This window comes from Anopheles merus, chromosome 2L (assembly GCF_017562075.2).
Source record: "Anopheles merus strain MAF chromosome 2L, AmerM5.1, whole genome shotgun sequence".
NCBI classification, from domain to species: Eukaryota; Metazoa; Arthropoda; class Insecta; order Diptera; family Culicidae; genus Anopheles; species Anopheles merus.
In genome coordinates this window covers 2,746,291-2,770,772 of record NC_054083.1, presented here as the reverse complement: position 1 = coordinate 2,770,772, position 24,482 = coordinate 2,746,291, and the positions used below count along the sequence as shown (strand labels likewise).

Below are 24,482 nucleotides of genomic sequence, written 5' to 3'. Positions count from 1 at the left end.
GGTCGCCTGATCGGCGAGAGGAGTTTACTGCGACGATGTTGAGTAGGGTAGTAGAGATTCAGCAGGAGAGATTTGAGGCTCGTCAAGGGCGCCGAGCACAATAAAGGCAAAGGTAAGATGATGCAGAGAGTAGCGGTAAATCATATCGATAGCTGCCAACCAGTTTTGCTAGGAAATACATAATATTGTTTCGGCAGATCTCTTATAATGCTACCAAGATGCAAACGGTCTGGACGTATTTGAGCGACGCATCATCTAGAGGAGAAGAATGAACCACGACCATCCTGACGATGGCGAAGGCTGGAATTATACGCATGTGGGCATGTGAAGAGAATGCCGGACTCATGCCTCACCAAGAAAGTCTTCGACAGCGACCCCCTGCTTAGCACGAGGCGCAGGTGTGCACTGCATACTGGATGGCTACATTAAGTGAAGCGAGACCTGACGGAGATCAGGTGTCTGCATGGAAGGCTGCAGCCAGGGACCGAGGATCCTGGAGAATTGTTGTTGACCGGGCCATGTCACGTCGACGTGTTCATCGTGAGCAGGCCAACAAGAGAGAGAGAGAGAGAGTGAACGAGAGATAGTGAGTGAGAGAGGGAGAGCACAAAATAAGCTGTGAAATGATGAAATATAAGTGTGATAAAAATGTGATATGGAATAAATGAGATATAATGTTAATGCGTTGATGCAAAGCACAAGCACAAGCAGTATTTGCATGTTTGAGCTGACACTAAGCATATACATTCATTCTGTGATGTAAAGACCAAAAAATTTGCGAAAATAAAACTATAATTTTGTTATGCATCCTAACCGATATTCTTCTTCTTTATTTACTAAGTAAATGTAAATAGTCTATGCATATGTTATACAATAATGGGTTCATTATCAGTGACTTAATTGAATAGTTCTATCTTGCGGGACTCGATTAATTCTAGGGTTGAATCCATAAGGTGTATTCTAGGGTTCTTCTATGGTATACTACTGATCTAGAAAATAGAATTCAGTAGAATCAGTAGAAAACTGATATGATACAGTAGGTGACTTAGGTAGGAGGTGAGTAAAAATGTAAAAAGTAGCACCAGATGAAAATAACAGCTGCACACAATTTTCGCAACAATCAGGTTAAAGAACCAGGGAAAGCAAATTAAAATCCTTTTTTTGGATTTAATTATACCATCACTGGGGGCCTTCACGATTCTAGTTAGTTTTTTGTATGGAGTTTGACAGTTGGAGGCTGAAATCATGTAAACACTCCATACAAAACCACACAAAAAACTAGCCTGCAATTTTCAGTCTAGATTATTCTAGCTACAAAGCTAGAATTAGATTCGAGTACCTGCTCGAAAACACGGTGTTGTTAACATTTATCCCAGGTGCATTAAAGAAATCAGGTGATCGAATCTGGAATCAAAATGTAGGTAGTCCAGATGGTCTCAAAGCATTTTTTATAATCAAATTTGAATATCACTTTTTGACAGAACGAGTGAAAACTTTTGCTCCAAAGAGCTGTCTGGAGGCTTGACGAATACTCAAAACACTCTTAAAATCTTCATTGAGAAGCAGAAGCGATAAAAATCAGTCTTCTAAATTCATACACCTTGGAATAAGCCCACCTGTATATTATACTCACTTAGATAGCTGCCCGAAAACTGCTATACAATGCAAACAGCTGACAGGCTGAAATTTCAGCCTACGAGCTTCAAACGGAAAGGGCCCCACTGTCATATTATAACCAAACACAAAAGAGTAGGACGCAATCAGGATGCAAGAGGAAGTGTTTAAGGCTAACTGATAGTCAATTGTTGAAAGCGATATGCAGAAGAGAAATCATCAGGTTACCTACAGACCATAGATCAAACGAAAGACTTAGAGAAGAAACATTATATAAACATAGAACAAATTAATACATCTAGCGGAAAGGAAATAGTAATATTTACAGTTAACTGAACTATAGGCGAGCTACAAATTAATATCTGCTATCATTGATTCCGTCCGTAGCGGTAGCGTATGTCCGGAGACTCATATTATTTTTTTAGTGTTTTTTTACGGTCTAGATCAGCGGTCGGCAAAGTCATGCTCGCGGGCCAAATGCGGCCCGCCGCAACATTCAATCCGGCCCCAGTGGCGAATCTAACGGTAGGCGGACTAGGCGGTCGCCTGGGGCCCCGTCGATTTAGGGGCCCCGTAGATCGCCTTTCTATAGTATGCCGTATGGGCAGAGTACTAGCGACAAGGGCCCCCGGAAGGATGGCCGTTGGGGCCCCGAGGCTGGTGAATCATTTGCAATTCAATCAATAATTTAAGCGCAATAATAAAAAACCGCATTCACCTGGCCCGCGGCACTCTATCATTTACTAAAGTTGGCCCTTTGCCTCAAAAGTTTGCCGACCGCTGGTATTAATCAACCGACTAGCTTGATAGTTTCTTTCCAGAAGCATGGGGCGCGCCCATTCTCTGATTTGTGGAGGTTGTCAAAGAGATACCATATGCAACCTAATGAAAGTGGACCACGCATTTGTAAGTCGCAAGATCGCCCCTTTTTGTTCACGGTTCATAACGCTGTAATTTTTCACAATTAAATTCGAAGTACCAACAAACCAAACACATCGCTCTTTTCAAACAGTCTAATTAAACACATCGAGATGGGTTGACATTTTATTGACACGTATACAGGTTGACATAATTGACAGTTGAGTTATACGCATTTGAACGCGCCCGCGGAAACGCGCGTCGTGTATTTGCGGCCTTACCAAGGTGGAATGTATAATGAGGTGTAGTTATAGCGCTTTTGGCGATCCCCCCCCTGGGCTCCGATTTTGACAGATGGTTTTCCGCTTGCATATGTATTGATGGATTGTTTACGTTTTGCATGGTCAATATTTGGTGGAGATCAATTTGGGTGAATATTTTAGTTTATTAGAACACAGCCCGTGATTTAACATGGAAATTTTCCATCGAGAACAAGAAGCGCTCGCCAAACTCGGAAAACTAACTGTCAGTTTTCTTCGTCGATTCTTCTTCCTCCTAGCTGTCAAAACGGGCTTATAACTTGACCTGATATCTTTACGGTCCTTGGGCCTTACGCTTTTTCAATTGCTCACTTTATATAGGGTGTGCGCCTGGCCTAAATTTGACACCTGGCCTTTGGGTTTATATCTCAGGGTTGAGTTGACGTATCGGAATGATTGATATGTCATTCGATTGTTGAAAGTTGTGCGAAAAAGTGTAAAAAAGCCTAGCTCCGTAAATATTTGGAACCCGTCCGAATTGTACAAGCGCGTAACGTGTGTTATGATAGCCAATGCCGGAATTCGGAAGGCGGCGATGTGTTCGCTGAACGCTGTAAAAACAATACGCGTACAGCTCGAGGAGTGTGGTGAAGACGTGGATTGTGTTATTGTTCGCAAACAGCATAGCAGGCAGTCGGATTGTGTGCGGACCGACGCGTTCCTGGCCGGGTTGCAGCAGCGGGCGACGGCCGATCCCGGCGTCGGCATCCGGGCCCTGGCGCGAGACGTTGGCGTGGCTCCGAGCACCGTCAAGGTGGCGTTAAATGAGGACCTGCGGTACGCGTCGTACAAGCGACGTAGGGGACAGCTCATAACAGCAAAAACGTGCGAAAAGCGGCTTGCCAACGCTAAGCGCTTGCTGAGCTAGCTGAAGCAAACGGTGACGCCAGGTACGTTGTGGTTCTTCTCTGACGAGAAGAACTTTTGTCAAGACCAGAAGCACAACGTGCAGAACAACCGCTGGCTCACTTACTGTGCTGCTGATGTGCCCCGTGTGCTGCAGATGAAGTTTCCTCAGACGATGATGGTGTTCGGGTAGGTCTCGTCGGAGGGAGACGTGATGCCGCCTCACATCTTCCCCCAGGACCTGCGGCTGAATGCTGACGGGTACATTGACCTGCTGGCCACCGTGGTGAAGCCGTGGATTGAAACGGTGGCCAATAGGCGGCCGTACGTTTGGCAGCAGGATTCTGCACCATGCCATACGGCCGTAAAAACACGCCAATGGCTCACTGCCAATTTCGACCTATACACCAGCACCGACGTTTGGCCACCCAGCTCCCCTGACCTTAATCATATGGATTACTTTGTGTGGGGCACAGTTGATTGGGCCACCAACAGGGCGTCCTGCAATACCAAAGCGGAGCTGGTGGTCAGAATAAAGGCCGTGTTTGCGGCCATCCCCAGAGACTTGGTTGTCCAGGCTTGCGCGTGGTTCCGGAAGCGGATGCAGGCGGCCATTGACGCGAAGGGGGGTACTTCGAATACAAAATGCGGCAAACATGGTAAGCTAAACTTTGTAGCATTTTTTTTAATATTTAACATAAATTTGATAAAAATTCCTTTCCTATTCCCTCAGAAACTGTAAAATTTATCTTGAACACCCTGTATATGGTTGAAACTTGAAAGTATTCATTGAATATTGTATAATATATTTTTTGTGCAGTAATCACACAGTTTCAATTAAAACAAAGCTAAATAATAGTTTACTGAATGTGTAAAACTATTCTTGTACTATAATAAAAATTCTTAACTTAAGTAGCCCGCTATGCAGTTCCTTTTTCATTAAAAGGTTAAGTCATTTTGTTGTTTTTGTTTTTACTAAAATTAATCATTATTCCCTTTTTCTACTTCTAAATCAATAAGTGAATCAGAAATTTGTTGCAACGAATATGAAATTTTGATGCAAAATCAAAAAGCTTACAAGTTTATTTAGCTTTTTAAATTTCGTATGGATTAATTTACACTACACTGATGGAATTTATATTCTTCTTAAAATACATAGACTGTTAAGTTGGTTCTGTAGGGTTGACATTATACTGTACGGTGAACTACCGGTGTGAAAGTGTCCAGTTACTGCGAAAGCAACTTATTTCTACCGGTAGTCTATAGTAAATTAAATGACACGTTTTATTAAATTTGGTTTATGACAAAAAGCTATAAAGAACGTGTCTTTATTCCGATAACGATAGAAAAAGGGCGATGGCGTACCTCACACCTGTACCCTTCGCACTATAACCGTCTTCGCTTCGGCTTCGTGTCGCGATCGCGCAAGTCGACCTGCGAGTCGATGTTGGCCCATGCAGCAGAAAGCGTTAGGGCATTGTTGGACTTTGGGTTATTATTAATATTTCAAATATGAATTCAAATAGGAAAACACGCAGGAATTAGAAGGAACTAAACCATAGGATATAGATAGAACTACTTGACTAATTAGGACTGCACAAAATGAACTGCTCGAACTACACGAATGAACTTTGTAATGAATTATGTAATGGACTATGGGACAAACGAATACACAGTTGCAAACAGACCGGCGATTAAGGAGCACACTTTTCATTCTCATCAATTTTACACAAGTTAATATCACAGTCCAGTACTTTAGTGAATATATTTCACAGGCATTATTACACTATAATACCAGTAGTGCACTTTAATTGTCCATAAAAATAGCGCTGTTTCACGTGGCGATAAACGACGTTAAATAAATTATTGCGGAAGGCTAAACGTGTCATGCACCCTAAATATGTATGTAGTAGGTTTGGCGATCGTTACAGTCGCCATGTAATATGTTCGGTTTTAGATACGGTCGCTAAGTATTCTGATGAGTGTACATACGGTACAACTGATCAACGCGTACCATCGCGGTAGGTCAGTGTTTCGCTGACATGTATCGAGGTGGAATAAAACTTCGTTCGAGCGGACTTTTCGACACTTGATCGTCCAGGCGATCATAGAAACCTGTAGGAGGTTTTCCTTACTTGAAACGTTGAAAGCCTTACCTTACGTAGGGGGACATAACTAAACTCTTTAAATTAGAAGTCGATAGATGTTGGATGGGTATAGTCCTATCCTGACAGTCCGAACGAATCTGACTTGCCACGGTCGGAATTGGTTTTATTTATACTCAATGGGTTTCGTACATTTTGGTTTTGGAATGTGTTTTTGTCCTAATTAAAGGTTATTGATAAGAGGTGCAATTCATGCATTGTATTGGAGTGAGGTGTCTGCCAATTTGTGCCTATGCTGCGCTTTTAGCGTTTTTACAAAGGTTCTGGAAAGTTTCAACTGTTCTAGCCAAAGAACGAGTGCGTTCGTCGATCTTTGCCTACACTGCGCTTTTAGCAATAAGTTGCTATACGTTCTCTGTTTGTCCACTTTGCCGCAGTAACGCTTGAATTGCTTATGTTGCGCGTTTCGGTTGTTTTCGATAAATGTGTCTCAATGGTTTTTTCTATGGACGGTATGGTCTGGGTGTGTTGCTATGGTGTGGATTGATTTGCTGATGTGTTATAATGAATGTGTTGCAATGGTGTGATTTGGCTTTCCGAAGTGTGTTGCAATGTGTCTATAGCTGATAGTGTGTATTATAATAAGTTCTGTATAGCAGATATGCTACATGACGATGTTGGTCGTGCCTTTTTCCGTTGAACGAGAATAAATTCATCCTTGTTGTTATTTTCCTCAGTATGGACTGTCTCACTATGATTCATCTCGCCTCTACTCGTGTCCATTTTAGGACGCTTGTTTTCTCTCGCAAGATCGGAAACGGCTGAACTTCCCCCAACGCTCCTTTTATTTTTTGGCATTTATTCTTCACACTTGAACACTACTTATAATGTAACACTGAACGTAATATCTTACTCGCGCCATCTCTTGAACTCGTCGACTCTCCTCACTCTCTAACTTGCACCGGCCGTTCGCGGCTTTTTATATCCTACTTGACCCTTGCGTGAAAGAGAAGAAATGTTCTCATCCTTGTTCCCAACGAAAGTTCCAGAACCGTTCCCTGTCTCTAAGTCTCTCAAACCGTTCACGGTCTCTACACAGGCTTTGCATTCAAGGCATCAAGCTACGTGGATCATGTACCGACTTCGCTTACAAAAGCGAAATCGTCAGCAAATTGGGAAAAGTGGAAAGCTGCAATCCTCGAGGAAATGGATTCTCTTACAAGAAATCACACGTGGACCCTTGAAAAGCTACCACATGGTCGAACACCAATGACTTGCAAGGGGGTGTTCAAAGTAATGCGCCGGGAATCTAAAAATGAAGATCGATACAAAGCACGATTAGTAGCGCGTGGTTTCAGTCAGAAACATGGTTTCGATTACGCTGACACCTATTCTCCAGTAGCGCGTTTGGATACCGTGAGAGTAGTTTTAGCTATCGCAAATGATTTAAGAATTTTTTTAACGTCCATCAAATGGACGTTAAAACTGCTTTCCTCAATGGAAATTTAGAGGAAGAGATTTACATGACACTACCAGAAGGAGTTGACATTGGCAGTAATCTTGTGTGTCGGTTGAACCGATCATTGTATGGGTTGAAACAAGCTTCGAGAGCTTGGAATGCAAGGTTTCACAGTTATGTCGAGAAACTAGGATATCGTAGAAGTGTGAGTGAAATGTGCCTATTCATAAAGAGATCTAGGAACAATAAAGGGATCTTAGTACTTTATGTGGATGATCTGCTCGTTGTTGGTTATCAGTTTAATGCGGTCAAGGCAGTGAAGCAATTTCTTTCGAAAGAGTTTGAAATGTCAGACATTGGAGAGGTTTAAAACATTCCTTGGCTTCAAGATTGAAAGCGATGTGGAACGAAAATGTCTCCGAATAAGTAAGGGAAATTTTCTAGAGAATTTACTTCTGCGTTTCAATATGCATGAGTGGCCGTCTCAACACCGATGGAGTGTCATCTTCGGCTGAAGAAAGGTGAAGATGCTGAGCATACAGACAAGCCATACAGACAGCAGATTGGTTGTCTAATGTACGTGATGTTGACATCGAGGCCAGATTTGTGTGCGTCCGTTAGCTATCTTAGCCAGTTCCAGAGTTGTCCTACGGAGGTGAACTGGAAGCATGCAAAGAGAGTACTCCGATACATCAAGGGTACGCTTAAGTATGAGCTCATTTTTCGTGCGAAAAATTCTGCGCCAGTCATCGAGGCGTTTGCTGATGCGGATTGGGCGAATGATCCGACGGATCTACGTTCGTTGACGGGATATCTGTTCCAAGTATGCAGTGCAGCTGTAAGCTAGTTGACAAGGAAACAATCGACGATTGCGTTATCATCAAACCGAAGCGGAACTAGTGGCATTATGTGTGGCTGTTTGTCATGGAAATTGGCTTGTGCAGCTGTTGCGGGATCTGGAGAAAGAACCTGAGCTACTGGTTATTTACCACGAGGACAATCAATCAAACATTCGAGTGGTCGAGGATGAGCGAGACAGTAATCGTCTAAAGCATGTCAACGTAAGGCATCGGTTCGTGCATCAAGAAATTCAGCGGGGGCAAGTATTGGTAACGTATATTCCTACTGGTGATCAGATCGCTGACATAATGATGAAAGGTTTGCCTCTATCTGCTTTTCAAAAACACCGAACGAATTTGGGGTTTGTAAGTTCCAAACATTGAGCGGGGGTGTTGGGATATACAATGTCCGTCAGTAGTACCAATGACGCAACCTGACGTTGCTGTCAATTCACGCAAGGTGAGCGTACCCGGCAGGCAATTGACGTTTAATACTATGGCGAGGGGTGTCGAAACGCATGGAAGAGCAGCAAGTTACACGGACGAGCGCTAATGAACTGCAACTGTGTGCGTGCAACAGCACCAAACGGCATGTGACGACGTACAGTGTGTGGATGTGTGTGTTATTTTAGGCAGCGAAGATGGATCGAGGTTATGTTTACAATGTGCAAGAGTTTGATGCAGAAGCGTCTTTGTGATAAACATGTATTTTAGTTGTATATTTTCTGTGTTAAAGTTTGTAATGTGAACTTAAAAGCCTAATGGTGCTATTCACTTGTGTGCTGTTGGCGAATATTGAAGCGTTGAAATATTGAAGCTTCCTATGTCAGTGCGTTGTGCTTAGTGTGAAGCAAAAATGTGAGCTAAAGTGTTATAAATTAGAAATATGTAAACGTATCCGTCTAGTGTTCGGTTGTATCCATCTAATTTTCCATATTTTTGGGTGTCCTTATCGTTTACCAGGAGAAAACGATAGATGGAGGTTAGATACGTGCAGTTATTTGCCTCCGCAGGAAGGTATGTTAATTAAAGTTGTTGTAAACCCACGTGGGTTTGTGGTGGTCGATTCAGTCGTTAACCCACCAAATTTTAGAACAATCGGAGCTGCTAGTTCCGATCCGATGTATTTATCTTGCCCACCCTTAACCCACCTTTTCCAAAAATGCTTTGAGGAAAAGTTTGGTCAAGGGTTGGCTTAGGTCAATATACTGGACAGGATTTTAACTCCTCGGTTGATTAAATTCATTCACTTACATCACTGCACTTCAACTTCAGCAATATTATTAGTCTATAAACTATGCACTGACCAGCGAAATGGAAGAGTTCATTCGCAAGTAAACAAACACACATATACATAAAACATGTTTGTTTTACAACAAACCAACTCAAACACACACGCGTAATTGCTTCCTTAGCACAATTAAATAACATTTTAACACAGGTGAAACATGTTGAGCAAATAAATTGCCCGTGCATAAAAATCTGACTTCAACAACATTGAAGTGGCTGCTTCTGTGGCCGTGTGGCTTAACCCACCAAACTGATAGTTTTTTAGCTTTTTTTGATGGAATTGGATTTTTAGTACAAGAAATTGGTGGCGTTTTCGGTATCTTGGTTATATGGGCTGTTAGTGATTTGCGAAATGAAACCAACAGCCATTTTACATTTTTTATCTTAAATAAGTCCTATCTTAACTTAATGATACGGCCAACCAGGCCGTCCTAACGAGAAATAAAAAAAAAGTCCAATTTTAACCCTTAAAAGCTACCAAAGCTACATTTTTTTCATTTTATTTGTAAAATTAGAAAAGAATAGATAAAAGGTGTAATATAGTATCAATAAGACATTAAAATTAATAAAAATGGAAAAGCAATGTGTTTATCAATAAATAATATGTAATATATAAACAGCAACTATAAATAGGTGGAGCAATTTAACAAAGTAAATAAATGTTTATTTCTTCCTTCTATGGCAGCTTGTTTTAACATTTCCCCGCATGTTTACTCTTGCCGGTGCATGTGTCAATTTTTTTTTTAAATATTCTTTATCATATTCTATATCTAGGTCTATTCCCACGTGGTTTGTGGCGATAGACTTAAATAAGCACTGTAGTTAGGTAGTTACTAAAAGCTAATTTTTGACGATCCTTCCCAGATACACCGTGCAAGAAAAGTCCTATCAAACATCACGTCTAAAGCCTCATGCATCCGGCATCCTGGCTGCTGATATCTGCATCTATTATTTAAGTATAACTGCATAAGGCATAATCATTTCCAGCTATTTTTGCTTCAAATGCATGAAACTTTTGTTCATTTTCGATTTTTTCTATTGCTAAACTCTGCGCATTTCTTCTTATACCCTTTGTTGCAACGATCAATCAAGTAAAGGGCTTAAATAAAACTCTTGGCGATATTTTCCTTTTAATAGGGGGAACTGTTTTATATTTCGACACTTTAAAAAACGTTTTCCGCAGTTTCTCCTATGCTGTTGATGTTTCTACTAACTTTGTTTACGCTTGCGCGCGTCCCTTCTATCGCAAACTGGTTATGCTCTTCTATCCAACGGCTGTCTCGCTTTAGAAGCATTTCGAAAGCTTTGCGCCATTCGAACGGATGATTCGAAAATATGCTGTTCGAATAGCTGTCACAGCCAACAATAACAACTTTGGCTGTCAATTAGGGACCTCGTGTTAACATTCCCCACCCCGTGAACACGTCTGCTTGCACGTACTTGTTGTTCACTAATTTACTTTGTAGGGATATTGTGCTTGTGGTTCTTTATGTTAACTGTTCTTTATCTACTTCTACGTTGATTAGTGCTAGCTTTACTACCGGACGTTTTAATTCCTTCCCTGACGCTGTGCGTATTAATGCTTGCCTTATTGTACCGTCTGTTCCCGGGAACGTTTCTTGAACAATCGCGCGCATCCATTCTTTTCTCGGTCCCTCCGTGATAAAAACTAAGTCTCCCGGCTTAAGCGGCTTGCACGGCGCAAGCCACTTTGTACGGCGGTTTAGTGTTGGGACGTACTATTTCAGCCACCTATCCCACATTGCTTCGGACAACACGATTGCTCGCTTGTAGCTGCTCTTAAGGGCGTTTGCTAGGTCTGGTATCACTCGCAGTTTTTTCTTTTCTTCCTGTTGAGCTGCCTAAAATAAAATGGTTCGGTGTTAGCGCTTCATTATCCGCGGCCGTTTGAGGCATATAGGTCAGAGGTCGGGAGTTAATCAAGTTTTCGACGTCCGTCAGCGCGGTGATCAATATTTCATCGTTCAACCTCCTTCCATCATCCAACGCGTTCAATCCCTCTTTCACACTACGAACTATCCGTTCCCATACCCCACCCATGTGTGGTGCCGATGGAGGATTGAAGCTCCATTTAGTGTGTGTGTCTGTAAAGGTGGCTGCGCAAGTAAGAGTAACTTCCTTTAGTTGTCGTTTTAGCTCGTTACTCGCGCCTTGGAAATTGGTTCCGTTATCGGAAAAAATCTCTGTCGGTGGTCCTCTACGGCAAACGAATCTTCTGATGGCCATTATACATGATTCAGTCGATAGGCTATATGCTACTTCGAGGTGGACCGCCCTCGTTACTAGACAGGTGAAAACAGCCACATATTGCTTTTCGTTGCGGCGCAAGTTAGTTATGTCTATTGGTCCCAGATAATCGACTCCTACATTCGTGAACGGACGCAGGAAGGGGGTAAGTCTTTGCGCAGGTAGTTGTGCCATTCGTGGGTTTTGTGATTTACATTTCTTTACCTTACAGCGTTGGCAGTTTTTCATCGCTCTATCAACGGCTGCTCTCAAAAAGGGAATATAGAGACGTTGTCTAACCTCATTCACTACGGTTTCCCGATTAGCATGCCCATATTTTTCGTGATAGTGACCCAGGAGTAATGACGTTATGGCATGTTGCTGAGGCAGAATGATTGGGAATTGTGCATCAAAGGGGATATGGTTAGCATTTGCAGTTCGTCCATTGACTCTCAATATTCCCATCTCATCCATAAACGGGTCGGTGTTGTATAGGGGACTCGTTTTATCTATGCCCGGTTTTGCTTCATCATTTGTTTGTTGCGATAGGACTTTTAGCTCTTTTTGATAGCATTCTGTTTGAGCGAGTTTAAATAGGAGTATTTCGGCACGTTGAAGTTCCTCTGATTCTGTCGGGGTAATCGTTGCTCGCTCTACTCTTAGATTAACCTTGGCTTGGTTTTCGGTAGCCTTTAGTGCCTTAGTAGTCTCGCCTTTTAGTTTTAGCTTACAGTTCTCTACGAATCTTTGGACAATTACAATTGTTCGTAATAATATGTTCCACTTGGAAATGCGGGTCGGATCAATAAGAAGCATGGTTGAAGGCGTAATGGAATGGGTTAGCATAGGTATTCTTCTTTCTTCCATCGTTGGTTCTACGGTCTTTTGCTCCGGCCAGAGTTCTTCTGGATGGTAGAGAAACGATGGACCATTTAACCACCTACCCTTTTCGTTAATTTCTGTGTCCTTGTTCCATTTTGCGAGACAATCTGCAGGATTTTCTTTTGTAGGGACATATCTCCAATTAGCATTGTCGGTGAGTGTTCGAATTTCTCCGACTCGGTGTGCTATGAATGGCTTAAATTCCCGAGGAAGCGATCGAAGCCATGAAAGTACGACTTGGGAATCTGTGTGTATGTACCTTTCTCTCACATTATAATCGTGATTTTCACACACCGTTTTCATCAATTTCGCTCCCAACAGGGCTGCCTGCAACTCAAGTCTTGGTACTGATAAGTGTTTCAAGGGCGCTACCTTGCTTCGCGACATTACTAATGCGCAGCGGATTTTACCTCCATCATTTACTCGAAAATACGCCACGCAACCATAGGCTTGTTCGCTCGCGTCAGTAAATACGCGTAATTGCATAGGTTCTTGGGGTATCGATCCAGCGCCTTTGAAATACCATCGTGGTATTTTTAGCTCAAATATGTTGGGAAGTGTAGCGGCCCATTTTGTCCATTTGACGAATTCATCATCGCTCATTTGTTCATCCCAATTAATGTGTGCTCGCCAAAGATCTTGCATAAGCAAGCGACCATGAATTAACATAGGAGCTAGAACTCCCAAGGGATCAAAGATGCTCATAATCACCCTTAATGCTATTCTCTTTGTTGGTCTTTTCCCCTCATTCACTCTTTTATTAAGAGTGTTAGGATTATTAGGATTAAGTCTTTTTGCCAAGCTGAAGAAAATTGGAAAATGTCTTCTGCCGGGTCCCAGACCATACCGAGTACTCTTGTCTAGCAATCATCAGTTGTAGTTTTGAAAACTATCGGGTTTTGATTCGTTTTTCGTTCTTCCAGATGCTCTAAAACGATGGGATCGTTGCACACCCAGTTTCGCATATTAAAACCAGCTTGGGAATGAATTAATCTAACTTGTTTTGCACGCTCGATGGCTTCTTCTCGTGTATCGCAGCTGTCGAAATAATCATCCATATATGTGGATCGTTTTATAGCAGCAGCTGCTATCGGATATTCGTTCGCACATTCGTCTGCGTTACGATGCATTATGTATTGGGCTGAGCAGGGGGAGCAAGTAGCTCCAAAGGTGGCTACATCCATGAGGTATGTTTTTGGATCTTGGTCCTTTTCAAATCGGAACAAAAACCTCTGGCTATGTGTGTCTTCCTTTTTAATGCGAATTTGGTGAAACATCTTCTCTATGTCTCCTCCAAATGCAATTCGTCTTTGTCTGAATGTGCATAAAACTCGAGGAAGCATTACTAGTAAGTCAGGACCTTTTAGGAGTTGTGAGTTCAAGGACATCCCACCTACCTTTGCCGTAGCATCCCAAACTAGCCGTTTTTTTGTTGGTTTCTTTGGATGCGACACGATGTTAAGAGGAAGGTACCATACTCTGTTTGGATCAGCTGAACGGAGCTCTTCTGTTGACGCAATATAGGCAAATCCGTTCTCCACATAGTCCCTAATCTGCTTATGTACCTCTATTTTAAGTTCAGGGTCTTTTTCTAACTTCTTCTCCAGAGCAAAAAGTCGTTTCAAGGCCATCGGTCTGCTGTATGGGAAGCAAATACTATCATTTTTCCAAAGTAGGCCGGTTATAAACCTACCACCTATCTTAAATGAGGTGCTTTTTAAAATAGTTTTTGCTCTCTCTATATCTTTGGGCTCCGGAATGGGCCAGTAAACGTTCCTACATCGTCTAGCTAGTTCGTTTAGTTCGCGGTCAACTTCTACCTTTTCTGTACCCTCGTCGCGAGGTACATCGCGGGCACATTTATCTACTGTTATCTTAACCGGTAGAGTATGTAGGTAGTGTGTTTCGCTCACCGATTGTTGTGGAATCACCAATTCCTCCTGTAGATCCGTGTTAGCTCCCTCATCGCGATGGGCTTCGCGGGAGCTCTCCGGTAGGATCTCTTGTAGAAGATCGTCTTGCGTTCCCTCGTCGCAGACTTTTCCGCGAGAACTCTCTTCTAGTTGCTGGTTGCTGGTTAATTTGATGCATTCCCAGCATCGTCCTTCCTGTCTTCGCGTTGTTTGGCCCGTAGAAGGCCCAGCCCAGGGCGGTCCTTACTGCGATGGGTTCGTGGGGTAGACCGAACCGAGTTTCCAGAGGTCGGATCAAATCCACATCATTGAGACCGATCAGCAACGATGGTTTCCGGTGCTCCAGGGATGACGTTGGAAGGTGCTGCAAGTGTAGAAAAGATCTTATCAGTGCGTCGTAATTCACGTTATTGGACGGTAGACTTAGCTGTTTCACTGTGTGGGCGGCTGCTATAGAATAGCGCCGCCCTTCCCCCTTCGCCGATATCTGGAAGCTCACTCGTAGCGATGTAGATTCCCTCCTGGTCACATTGCCTGTCCAGCAGAGCTCCAATGGTTCCACTTCTCCGTCAAGTCCCAACTTTGAAGCTAATTCAGCTTCCACCAGGGTGACGGATGATCCTTCGTCCAGGAAAGCTACAGCATCCACGGCTCGCCCTTTGTTGTAGACTGTCACTGAGACGATGCGGAAAATTTCGGGTTGTCTAGAGTCGTGGTGCGTTTGGTAGTGCACCTGCTGGGTGTTTTGGCCACGGTGAAGCAAAGTATGATGTCGTCCGCTGCATCCTGGTACACGACACAAAAATCGTGATCTACACGGCTTAGACCCGTGTTTGTTAAGGCAGGTCGAGCAGAGTTGTAGCCTTAATACGCTTTCACACCGCTCATCCACATCCATCCGTTTGAACAGCTCACAATGTTTGGCAACGTGTCCACGAATGTCACAAACCAGGCACTTGACGTTACTGAATTGTGAGGCGCTCGAAACACTCGTATTTGCTTCCGTTTTGGCAGATTGTGAGTGGACGTGTGAGTGGAAACTCCTAGACGTCCTTTGATGATATGCTCGGGGGGGGGGGGGGCATACGCGGTAACGTCGCACGCGTCATCCACCAAAGCCTCCATGAACTCCCCGAAGTGTTTAATAGTTGGCTCGGCAAACTTGTTTTTAAACCGAGACCATTCCAGCCTCCTCGTTGCGGGAAGTTTTTCCATCAAGTCTGCTAGTAGCTCAGGGTTGTTAAAGTGACTTTTCATGTTGCTGAGCGTCAGGTGGTCACACAAGTTCACCACTTCTAGCCCGAACGTGATCAGGCTATTCAACTGTTCGGGTTTCGGTGGATCTAACCTCCGCACACTATCCGTAAGCTGCCTTATTAGCTGAGCCGGCTTTCCAAACAGCTTCTCCAGTCGCTGGATGATAAGAGGTGCGGCGTTTGGCAGTCTTAGCTTTGACTGAACGGCATCTCGAGCGGGGCCTTTCAAACACTCTACTAACCGTATGGTGTTTTCGCCGTCCGTATATCCGCATGCTCTTGTCGACTCGTTGTAGCAGTTGAGAAACACTGCCCATTCCTTCGAGCATCCCGAAAAGATAGGCAACTTTTTCGGGTACATATCTCGCGCGATGCTCTGCGCTGTCGCTCGCACAGGAGTCTCACGCGGCGTCACTATCGGGGTCGACGAGCTTGCCTGCGGCATATGCTGAGATGAGGGCTCAACTTCTCTTTGAGCTAATGATGTTCCTTGCTGCTTCTGCCTTTGTTGCTTCACCCATTCAGCTGTTCTGTCGGTTTTAGTGACTGATGAATAAACCGATAGGTTCTCCAGTTCGTCTTTCAAAGCGTTGCGTTGGCTTTCATGTTGCAACTGCAGCTTGGCCATCTTCGCCGTAATCTCGGCCTCCATTTTCTGTTTTTCTGCCAGTAATAACTGCTTTTGCAGCGCTTGCTCCTTTTCCAAACGTTGGAGAGCCACTTGAGCCGACAAACGCGAAGAGTTGGAGGCGGTTTTCTTCGAGTGGCTTGTTGCGACGGTAGGGATTTTAAGAGGCTTAGCCGATGGTTCTTCGCTTGTACCAGACATCGACTCCGATCTCTCTGAACTTTTGGGAGGATCGGGCTGCTGGCTTGGTCCTGCAACAACCGCCATCGCTTTCTCACTCTTTGGGCGCCTCGTCTTCATCGACGGCCCTGGCCCTTTTCCTACGCACTTTTCGCACACCCAGTATTCTTCTGCCACACTTTCACCAACTCCAGCGCAACTAAAGTGACACCACTTTTTGCAATCTTGACATTGCACCATATCATCGATGTCGTTTGGCGAATCGCACTTACTCGCGGGCATTTTGTAACGCAAAATTTTCAAGAAAGATCGAAAATTTAAATGAAAAGGTTTTATAAAGATTGTTGCAACGATCAATCAAGTAAAGGGCTTAAATAAAACTCTTGGCGAAATTTTCCTTTTAATAGTGGGAACTTTTTTATATTTCAACACTGTAAAAAACGTTTTCCGCAGTTTCTCCTTTGCTGTTGATGTTGCTACTAACTTTGTTTACGCTTGCGCGCGTCCCTTTTTCTTAACGACCTCAGTTGACCCTTATGCTGACCGCGGCCGACCTATTTTCTGATTCGTCCCTTTAATGCTCAAACTGGTTATGCTCTTCTATCCAACGGCTGTCTCGCTTTAGAAGCATTTCGAAAGCTTTGCGCCATTCGAACGGGTGATTCGAAAATATGCTGTTCGAATAGCTGTCACAGCCAACAATAACAACTTTGGCTGTCAATTAGGGACCTCGTGTTAACACCCTTTATAGGATTCAGTATTGTTGACTGCTTATTTAAAATCACCATAATCTGTGGGCTCCGTGCATTTATTTTCATTAACAGCATCCGACAACGAAGGCAGGAGCTGTAGAAGTAATTCAAAGGACTGCTTGATTTGCTCCTGCTGCAGCCTGGTGTTCATCGTCGGTGATCATCATTATTGGCGACGAAGGCAGCACAGGTTCGTACACCAGTTACGTAGCAGAACTCGTTGACGGTTTCTGATCACTTTTCCTGGTTATATTTTTAGGCAAATTTATCACAACAGGACAAGTTGCTCGTTCAGTCGTTATGTACGATGTACCGGCGCTTGTCGATGGCACTTGGTTACCACCATCAACTATCTTGCCTGGCGGATGGATCAGGCTAGGAACATCGGTAAAAGATTGCTCAGATATAGCAGTACTTGTTGATGGTTTTTGAACATTAACGCTGATCATATTGGCTGGGGTACGGCTCACAATACAAACAGATCCTCCAGCAGCCGCTATCACCGATGCAGAAGCACTGCTGGGTAAATGTTGTCTTACAACAGCGGTCATCATACCACGCTGATTCTTCGGAGCATGAACTTCGGCAAGCGATGCAATCGATGATACTGCAGATCCGGTCAATGCCTGTTGTCTACCGATCTTCATGCCTGATTCCTGCGATAGAGCATGAGCAACCGGTACCAATGATGGCGCAGCAGTACTAGTTGACGGTTGCTGTCCATGTTGCTGGCCTAACGGACGGAATGGTGCAGGAACACCAGGTAATGTTGACCGATGATGATTATTATCACCGGCATTCGAGACCAGCGCTGACACTGCATCCATTACCTTGAGCTGTTCAACAACACGGACTGGCATTCTTTGTTGACTGATCCGTGCGCGCTGACCGGCCACTGAAACCACCGATTGCGCTGCACTTGTTGTCGGAAGTTGTCCAACAACACGGACTGGTACATCTGACTGACGAAACGATTGCACACCCCAAACGAGCGGAACACCCTGTGGGTCACCGGCCACCAACATGCATATCGGCTGAAACTTGGACCCATGCCAAATTTAAGAAAAGCTGAAGTAAGTCTGACAGTATCGAAAGTAATAGAGAGACAGTTTGATAATGTCTGGTTAAGAATGTTTATTATTTCATTTCAGCTAATATGCCGTGCGAAAAAGCAAAATAAATATTTAATGTTAATGTTTATTAAGCTAAACCGACATTATATTTTTCATCTAAGACGTTTTTGATGTGTTTTTTTCTCATCGCGTTTAGGCGTCGTGTTTCAGATCGCAACTGCTAATGATTTCGTCGTCTGATGCGGACGGTTATGGAGGTAACAAATCTTCACCAAATTAGCGACAGTGTAAAATGTAAGAGAAAGACAAATTGACGAATAAAGTAATATAATTAAAATTAATGATTAACATGGATTGCGCTCCACTAACAGTATTTCTCTCTTATATTGTCTATTTCAGTTGTGCTGTGAGTATTACAGCTGGCGCTTACAACCGTCCGGAAATCGCAGTGATTTGGTAACATTAAGATCATAACCACCGCACGAAGCGCAGCATATTGAAGCAAGCCCAAGCGGACAGCAACCACCTGCAGCAAACCTACGCCGAAGGAATGGACGTGGTAGACGCGTTATAATCGCGCTCTGAAAATGCTCAAATCTATGAGATAGTATTGGGTGTTAGCTCGTCCGCTAGCACCGGTTACACTGGTACGGGTAGAAAGCGTGCAAATGAAAAAATATGTAAAAATGTTCCCCTAATTCCTTTGTACATACAAGAAACGATCACGAACGATGCACTTGACTGATATTATGCTTCTTTCTTTAGTTGCAGATAAGCCGTTCTCATCAATTCCGTACCATTTATGGTCGGTTAGATACACTTCATCACGAAGGACAATCCTGGGTAACGGAATGCTGCCAAAACGATGATGCTGGCTTGGCCCTCGATGACGACGCCACTCCTGCACGTTCATCGTCATACTTTCATTTCAAATGGAGGCATGTTTGTTTAGGCGGCTACAACAAATTGTTTGAGCATGTTCAATGAAACAAACATGTTGTTTTGGCTTCTCATAATTAATGGTAATGTATTGCATTCTCAACGCTTAATTTATATGAAACGCAAATAACTTTCTTTACTTATTTTACGTTTTATATTTTAATTTAATTACATGTGAATGCTGCAAATCTCCGTGATAACCGTTTTCGTGCGCTGAACTAGGTTTGTAGGAAAAATAGTGTATTTTTATAATATTTAATTTTTCAATAAAGTAACGGTCAATTTGAAATCCACTGTGTTGATAAACAACCCGAATGAAAGAAATACACGGATAAACGAATGTAAACAATACACGAAAGAACGGGAGGTCTGTTTCATCCGTACCCCCTCCCCCACGCCCAATCATGTCTTCCGTTGGGCGCCTGAGCCATGCACGGTTGGGCGCTCGTTTCTCCTCCTCCGGCGCCGTCAGTTTAGCTGTTAATTGCCTGCTGGGTACTGTTTGGTACCGCATACGGTAGCATGTACTGCTGGGGAGAAGCGTAGAGGAAGAGGAAGAAAGGTAGAAGGCACGAAAAGTGAGGAACGAGAATTTTGGGCGTAAGTTTGTGCGTGTTTTTGCATACTGGGTGCGCGGCGCTCAGCGATCAGTGGCGATTCAATACTCAATAAAACCACACGTGAACTGTACGATCAATTCCTCCGTGTACGGCAAATGGATCAATAAAATAATATCACAACGTAGGGCAAGTTTGCTAAAGATTCCGGGACAGAACATTTTGGTGCGTAGTGAACAGGATTTTGATAAATCCTTCGGTTTTTGTGAAAACCGGCGTACAGAAGCGCTTGTTCATAAAGCAGTGCTGCGGCACTCGATCTGTGTTAGTGTTTGTGTGTGTGAGCCTTTTGTAAAATATCGAAGCAGGACAAGTTGCGGTACAAGGAGCTCAAGCGGCACCAATACATGGACTCGATCAATCGTGAGAAAGAGTTCGTAAAAACGTTCACAAGTGAACAACAAAATCAAGTGTCGCGACTCGATCGTTTGGAAAAGATTTGGGAATCTTTTGAAACAGTGCAAGAAGACATCGACGATTTGGAAATCTCCGAGGAAGGCGTTGCAACTAATGCGCGTATTAGAGCAGAAATGGAGGAAACGTATTTGTACGCAAAGGCGCAATTGCGTAGTATGTTGCCCATTCCGACAGCCGCTGAAGTTGTGTCTGTTGCTGCAAAGGCTGCTTCATCTTCTTCTTCAAGAGTGAAGCTCCCATTGATCGCACTGCCAGAGTTCGCAGGAAATTTTGATGCGTGGTTAACGTTCCTCGACCCATACGTCTCACTCATACACTCATCGACGGACATAACGGCAAACGAAAAATTCCACTACCTTCGAGCTTCACTCAAAGAAGAAACTGCGAATTCAATACAGTCCATTTCGGTTACGAGTGAGAATTATGATTTGGCATGGAGTACGATCGTCAAACGTTATTGCAACCCAATAATTTTGCGTAAGAAGAATATTCGATCGCTCCTAAGATGAAAGACACGGGAGCAGTGGCGCTCAACCGTTTGATTGACGATTTTCGACGGTTTGTCAAAATCCTAGAGCAATTGAAAGAACCCGTGATATCGTTTAGTTTAATTCTCATCGAGTTGATGGTGGATAAGCTGGACGATAAAACACTGCGTGTGTGGGAAGATGAAGATCCTACATTTACGGACATGATGGCGTTTTTGAAAAAAAACGTGTAAGAGTGTTGGAAACTCTGGCAATGTAGAAGTGTGGTGCAGTTCCCAAAAAACCAATAAAGACAAAAGTATCGGTAAATGCTGCTACTACTCATACCAACAACGTACCAGTGTGTGTGATGTGCAAAACGAACGGGCACAGTATAGCGTCGTGCAATGTGTTCAAAGCCACTTGTTAATTATTATTAACGACCGATTCGACCGCAAGGTGTTGTTCCCAGTATTTATCGATAGAGGGCGACACGGCCCGCGTTTAGTGTGGTCAACGTTCAACGCTGATCGGGCCCGAGTATTCCCGAACGCTTACGATCGGAGCTGCAGGAGAGAACAAAGTTCATTCTTTCTCCTAACCCCGAGACAAGCGACGGATTTTTAGCTTCGCAAATAAAAATATCGATGCTTAAAAAACGCTTGATTTGATAAAAACAATTTACTTGGGCTGAAAGAAAGAATCCTGTTGCAGTTCGCAACATTCTAAAAATCCTAGCTCGTCTAGAATCATTAAACTCTTTCTTACTTTCACATGTTGCCAGCCTAGAAAGTTTCCTGAGGTAATTCGGATTCGCTGTGCAGCAGAGCAGGGTAAGAAACAAGGCAAAAATGGTTCCTGAGGCAATTCGGAATCACTATGCTGGAGTTAAAGATAAAAAAGAGACAAAGTGAGGCAATGTGCAGTGAAAATAGTTTGTGTGTGTGCTTACATTAGAGCTACGGATTAAGGACATCGTGTCGTTTTCTTGTACATCTCACCCGTTACCGGCGATGTAATAGTTCTTGAGGAAATTCGGAATGAGGCCGTGCTGAAGTGAAGTAAAGTAGAAGAAGTGACACTAAAAGGAACCACATTCGTAGTGTTGTAGAAGCATACTTAAAATATTTACACTTCGTTCTATTAGTGAAGTATATTTAATATTTGTGTTAATGTTAGTGAGAATATTAATGCTAGTCATGGCAATTTGCTCAGCGAGAAGTGAACCGCCATTCTTGTCCACAAAGAAAAGCAATAAGACAGGGGTGGGCAACCTAACAGGGCAGAGCAACCAGCTAGCGGAGAACAATCTAGATGTGCTAAATTGTTCTAACACAATGGCGAAACTTTCGGCTTTAGGTGGTCACCTAAATAGACTAAAATTGTGTTGGGACAAGAAAAGTAAGCAACGAGAGACAACACCGAATCGGAACAATCAGAGTGTTTTTATAGCTTGCAAACACTGGGGGAGAGTGTTAATTATTATTAACGACCGATTCGATCGCAAGGTGTTGTTCCCAGTATTTATCGATAGAGGGTGACACGGCCCGCGTTTAGTGTGGTCAACGTTCAACGCTGATCGGGCCCGAGTATTCCCGAACGCTTACGATCGGAGCTGCAGGAGAGAACAAAGTTCATTCTTTCTCCTAACCCCGAGACAAGCGACGGATTTTTAGCTTCGCAAATAAAAATATCGATGCTTAAAAAACGCTTGATTTGATAAAAACAATTTACTTGGGCTGAAAGAAAGAATCCTGTTGCAGTTCGCAACACCACTAATACACAAGAACGCATGAGAGTGGTGAGTGAGAAAAGGCTGTGCAGAAATTGCTTGAAAGGAGAACATTTGGCCCATGCGTGTGCGTCCAAATACAATTGCCAGCAGTGTTCTCAGCGTCACCACACACTACTTCACGCTCACCAAGAAAACAGTAGTGTATTAGTGGGTGAAACTTCTAGCTCTTCAACAATGGCGTTGACATCGTCGAAGAAATCCACCGTTAACGCTATACTCTCTACAATAGTATTGGTTGTTGTCGATGCATACGACAAAGAAGACTTAGCGCGAGCATTACTGGACAACGGATCGCGGCCAAACGCGATCAGTGAACATCTTTGTCAGCTTTTACGACTACCACGAAAGCCCGCTAGCGTTTCAATTGCTGGTGTAAACAGCACTACCACCAGTGCAAAGGACATAGTATGTACAGAAGTGCGATCTCGGATCTACCACTACCGACAAGCAATGAATTTCCTTGTGTTGTAGAAAGTAACGCAGAACATTCCATCAACGGCGTTTTCTAGCGCTGCCGTCGGCGTTGCTTCGAACTACGTTCTGGCCGATCCAGATTTCGGGACCGCGCGACGCGTGCATATGATCATCGGTGCAGCATATTTCTATTCGTTGCTGCGTGGTGGACAAGTGCATTTGCCAAACCAACGAAACGTTCTCATCGACACGGTGTTGGCTGGCTCGTAGCAGGAGATACGCCGACCTTTCATGAATCGCAATCGCAAACAACAATTAGTTGCCACATGATGGAGGCAACCGACAGACTACAAGAACAGCTGGAGCGATTTTGAAAGGTCGAAGAGCTTGCTATAACATCATTGTCTCCTGTTGAACAACAGTACGAGCAGTACTTCAAGCAGACGACGAATCGAGATCACACCGGCAGATACGTGGTTCGTATGCCGAAACACCAGGACTACGCTCAGATTCTTGGCGATTCGAAGGCTGCAGCCCAGAAGCGCTTTCGGTTGTTGGAGCAGAGGCTGGCTAAAGACAAACATCTGAAGTAGCAGTACGATGACTTCATGAGAGAATACGTGGCGCTGGGTCACTTGTTTCCTGTGCTGGTTGAAACGGCTAACTACTTTCTTTTTAAAAATATAAAAATATAATAAATTATTTTTATTTGATATAACGCCAAACCAACTAAAACTTTATTGCACGAGCCAAACCAACACCAAACTACTTGACTACTACTTTACCACCCCCGCTGCGCAAATTCGAGCAGTTTCCTGCGCAGGCCCGATCCCCGCGCGGGACTTCAGCGATTCCTGCGCAGGCCTGCGCAGGGTTAGCGCCATCTGTTGGCGAAATGGGCGAACTATTTTTTGGCGGCGGAGCAAAAAAAACGGTCAAAAAATTTAAAATTATTGGCGCCCCATTTTCTCGTCCGCTTCTTCTCCCTCCCTCACCCTGCCTTGCCTTACTTGCGCTTCTGCCGGTGCCTTCCACCGCCAGCTGATTGGCAGTGGCGGTGTATGCGTTGATTCATGTATGTGCATTGCGGTTGTGTATTATTATTGGTGGGTGTTAGCATTTATTAATTTATGTGTGACCTTGAGACGCTGTGGGAGAAGCTGGATTGGGATTCAAAGTGTTTTCGGTGTATTGATGGTTTATTTTATTTCGCGCCGCTGCTGATGAGACCTTTCGATGCCCCTGCCAGTTGAGGGTGAAGAAGCCTATTTAAAACAAGCGTAGGAGAACGTCTAACACTAATCTAATATTTTTTTTAATTTGAACATGTTAGATGCTTCAACGACCTTCTAAGCATCATGTAGCACAGTGTATAATGGAAAAAATAACTTTTTTTAAATGTGCAGAAATCTGTCTCGAGTTTTCGGGTCGCGACACACACACACACACAGCGCGGGGAAAGTGACCGTTCACTCTATCATGTCGCGATCCCCCACCCGCCCGGCGCTTTGGATGAGGATGCGATACAAGAAAGCTGAACCAGCCTTTCTACCGATACGGTAGCCGTAATC

At 43.7% G+C, this 24,482-nt stretch overlaps 1 protein-coding gene and 1 long non-coding RNA gene across 3 annotated transcripts in view; both read left to right on the top strand.

The window, feature by feature from the left end:
• Window positions 1-501, top strand: part of LOC121594507 — a 6,258-nt gene extending 5,757 nt beyond the window's left edge. Inside the window, exons 2-3 of the long non-coding RNA XR_006004984.1 lie at window positions 1-112; window positions 198-501. The exon at window positions 1-112 is cut by the window's left edge and continues 457 nt beyond it. This is a non-coding gene — a long non-coding RNA (uncharacterized LOC121594507). The remainder of the gene's footprint in view (window positions 113-197) is intronic.
• A 3,339-nt stretch (window positions 502-3,840) lies between these two features.
• On the top strand, window positions 3,841-19,489 carry LOC121594277. 2 transcript variants are annotated; one of them, XM_041917351.1, is made up of 5 exons: window positions 3,841-4,297; window positions 17,262-17,379; window positions 17,449-17,576; window positions 17,671-18,262; window positions 18,341-18,449. In XM_041917351.1, the coding sequence occupies exons 1-4, from the start codon at window positions 3,853-3,855 to the stop codon at window positions 17,751-17,753; spliced, it is 774 nt and encodes a 257-aa protein (XP_041773285.1). In that variant the 5' UTR covers window positions 3,841-3,852; the 3' UTR covers window positions 17,754-18,262; window positions 18,341-18,449. The 2 variants fall into 2 exon arrangements, 1 of the variants encoding a protein (XP_041773285.1); XR_006004932.1 differs by lacking the exons at window positions 3,841-4,297; window positions 17,262-17,379; window positions 17,449-17,576; window positions 18,341-18,449 and adding exons at window positions 18,459-18,556; window positions 18,662-18,909; window positions 19,028-19,284; window positions 19,424-19,489 and having other exon boundaries at window positions 17,610-18,262.
• The last annotated feature ends 4,993 nt before the right edge of the window (window positions 19,490-24,482 follow it).

Coding starts and splice junctions, on each gene's coding strand:
- LOC121594277 (XM_041917351.1), top strand. CDS start 3,853: ATGCCGCCTCACATCTTCCCCCAGGACCTGCGGCTGAATGCTGACGGG. Junction 4,298..17,261: donor TACAAAATGCGGCAAACATG/GTAAGCTAAACT, acceptor TTTCATTAACAG/CATCCGACAACGAAGGCAGG. Junction 17,380..17,448: donor TGGCGACGAAGGCAGCACAG/GTTCGTACACCA, acceptor TTATATTTTTAG/GCAAATTTATCACAACAGGA.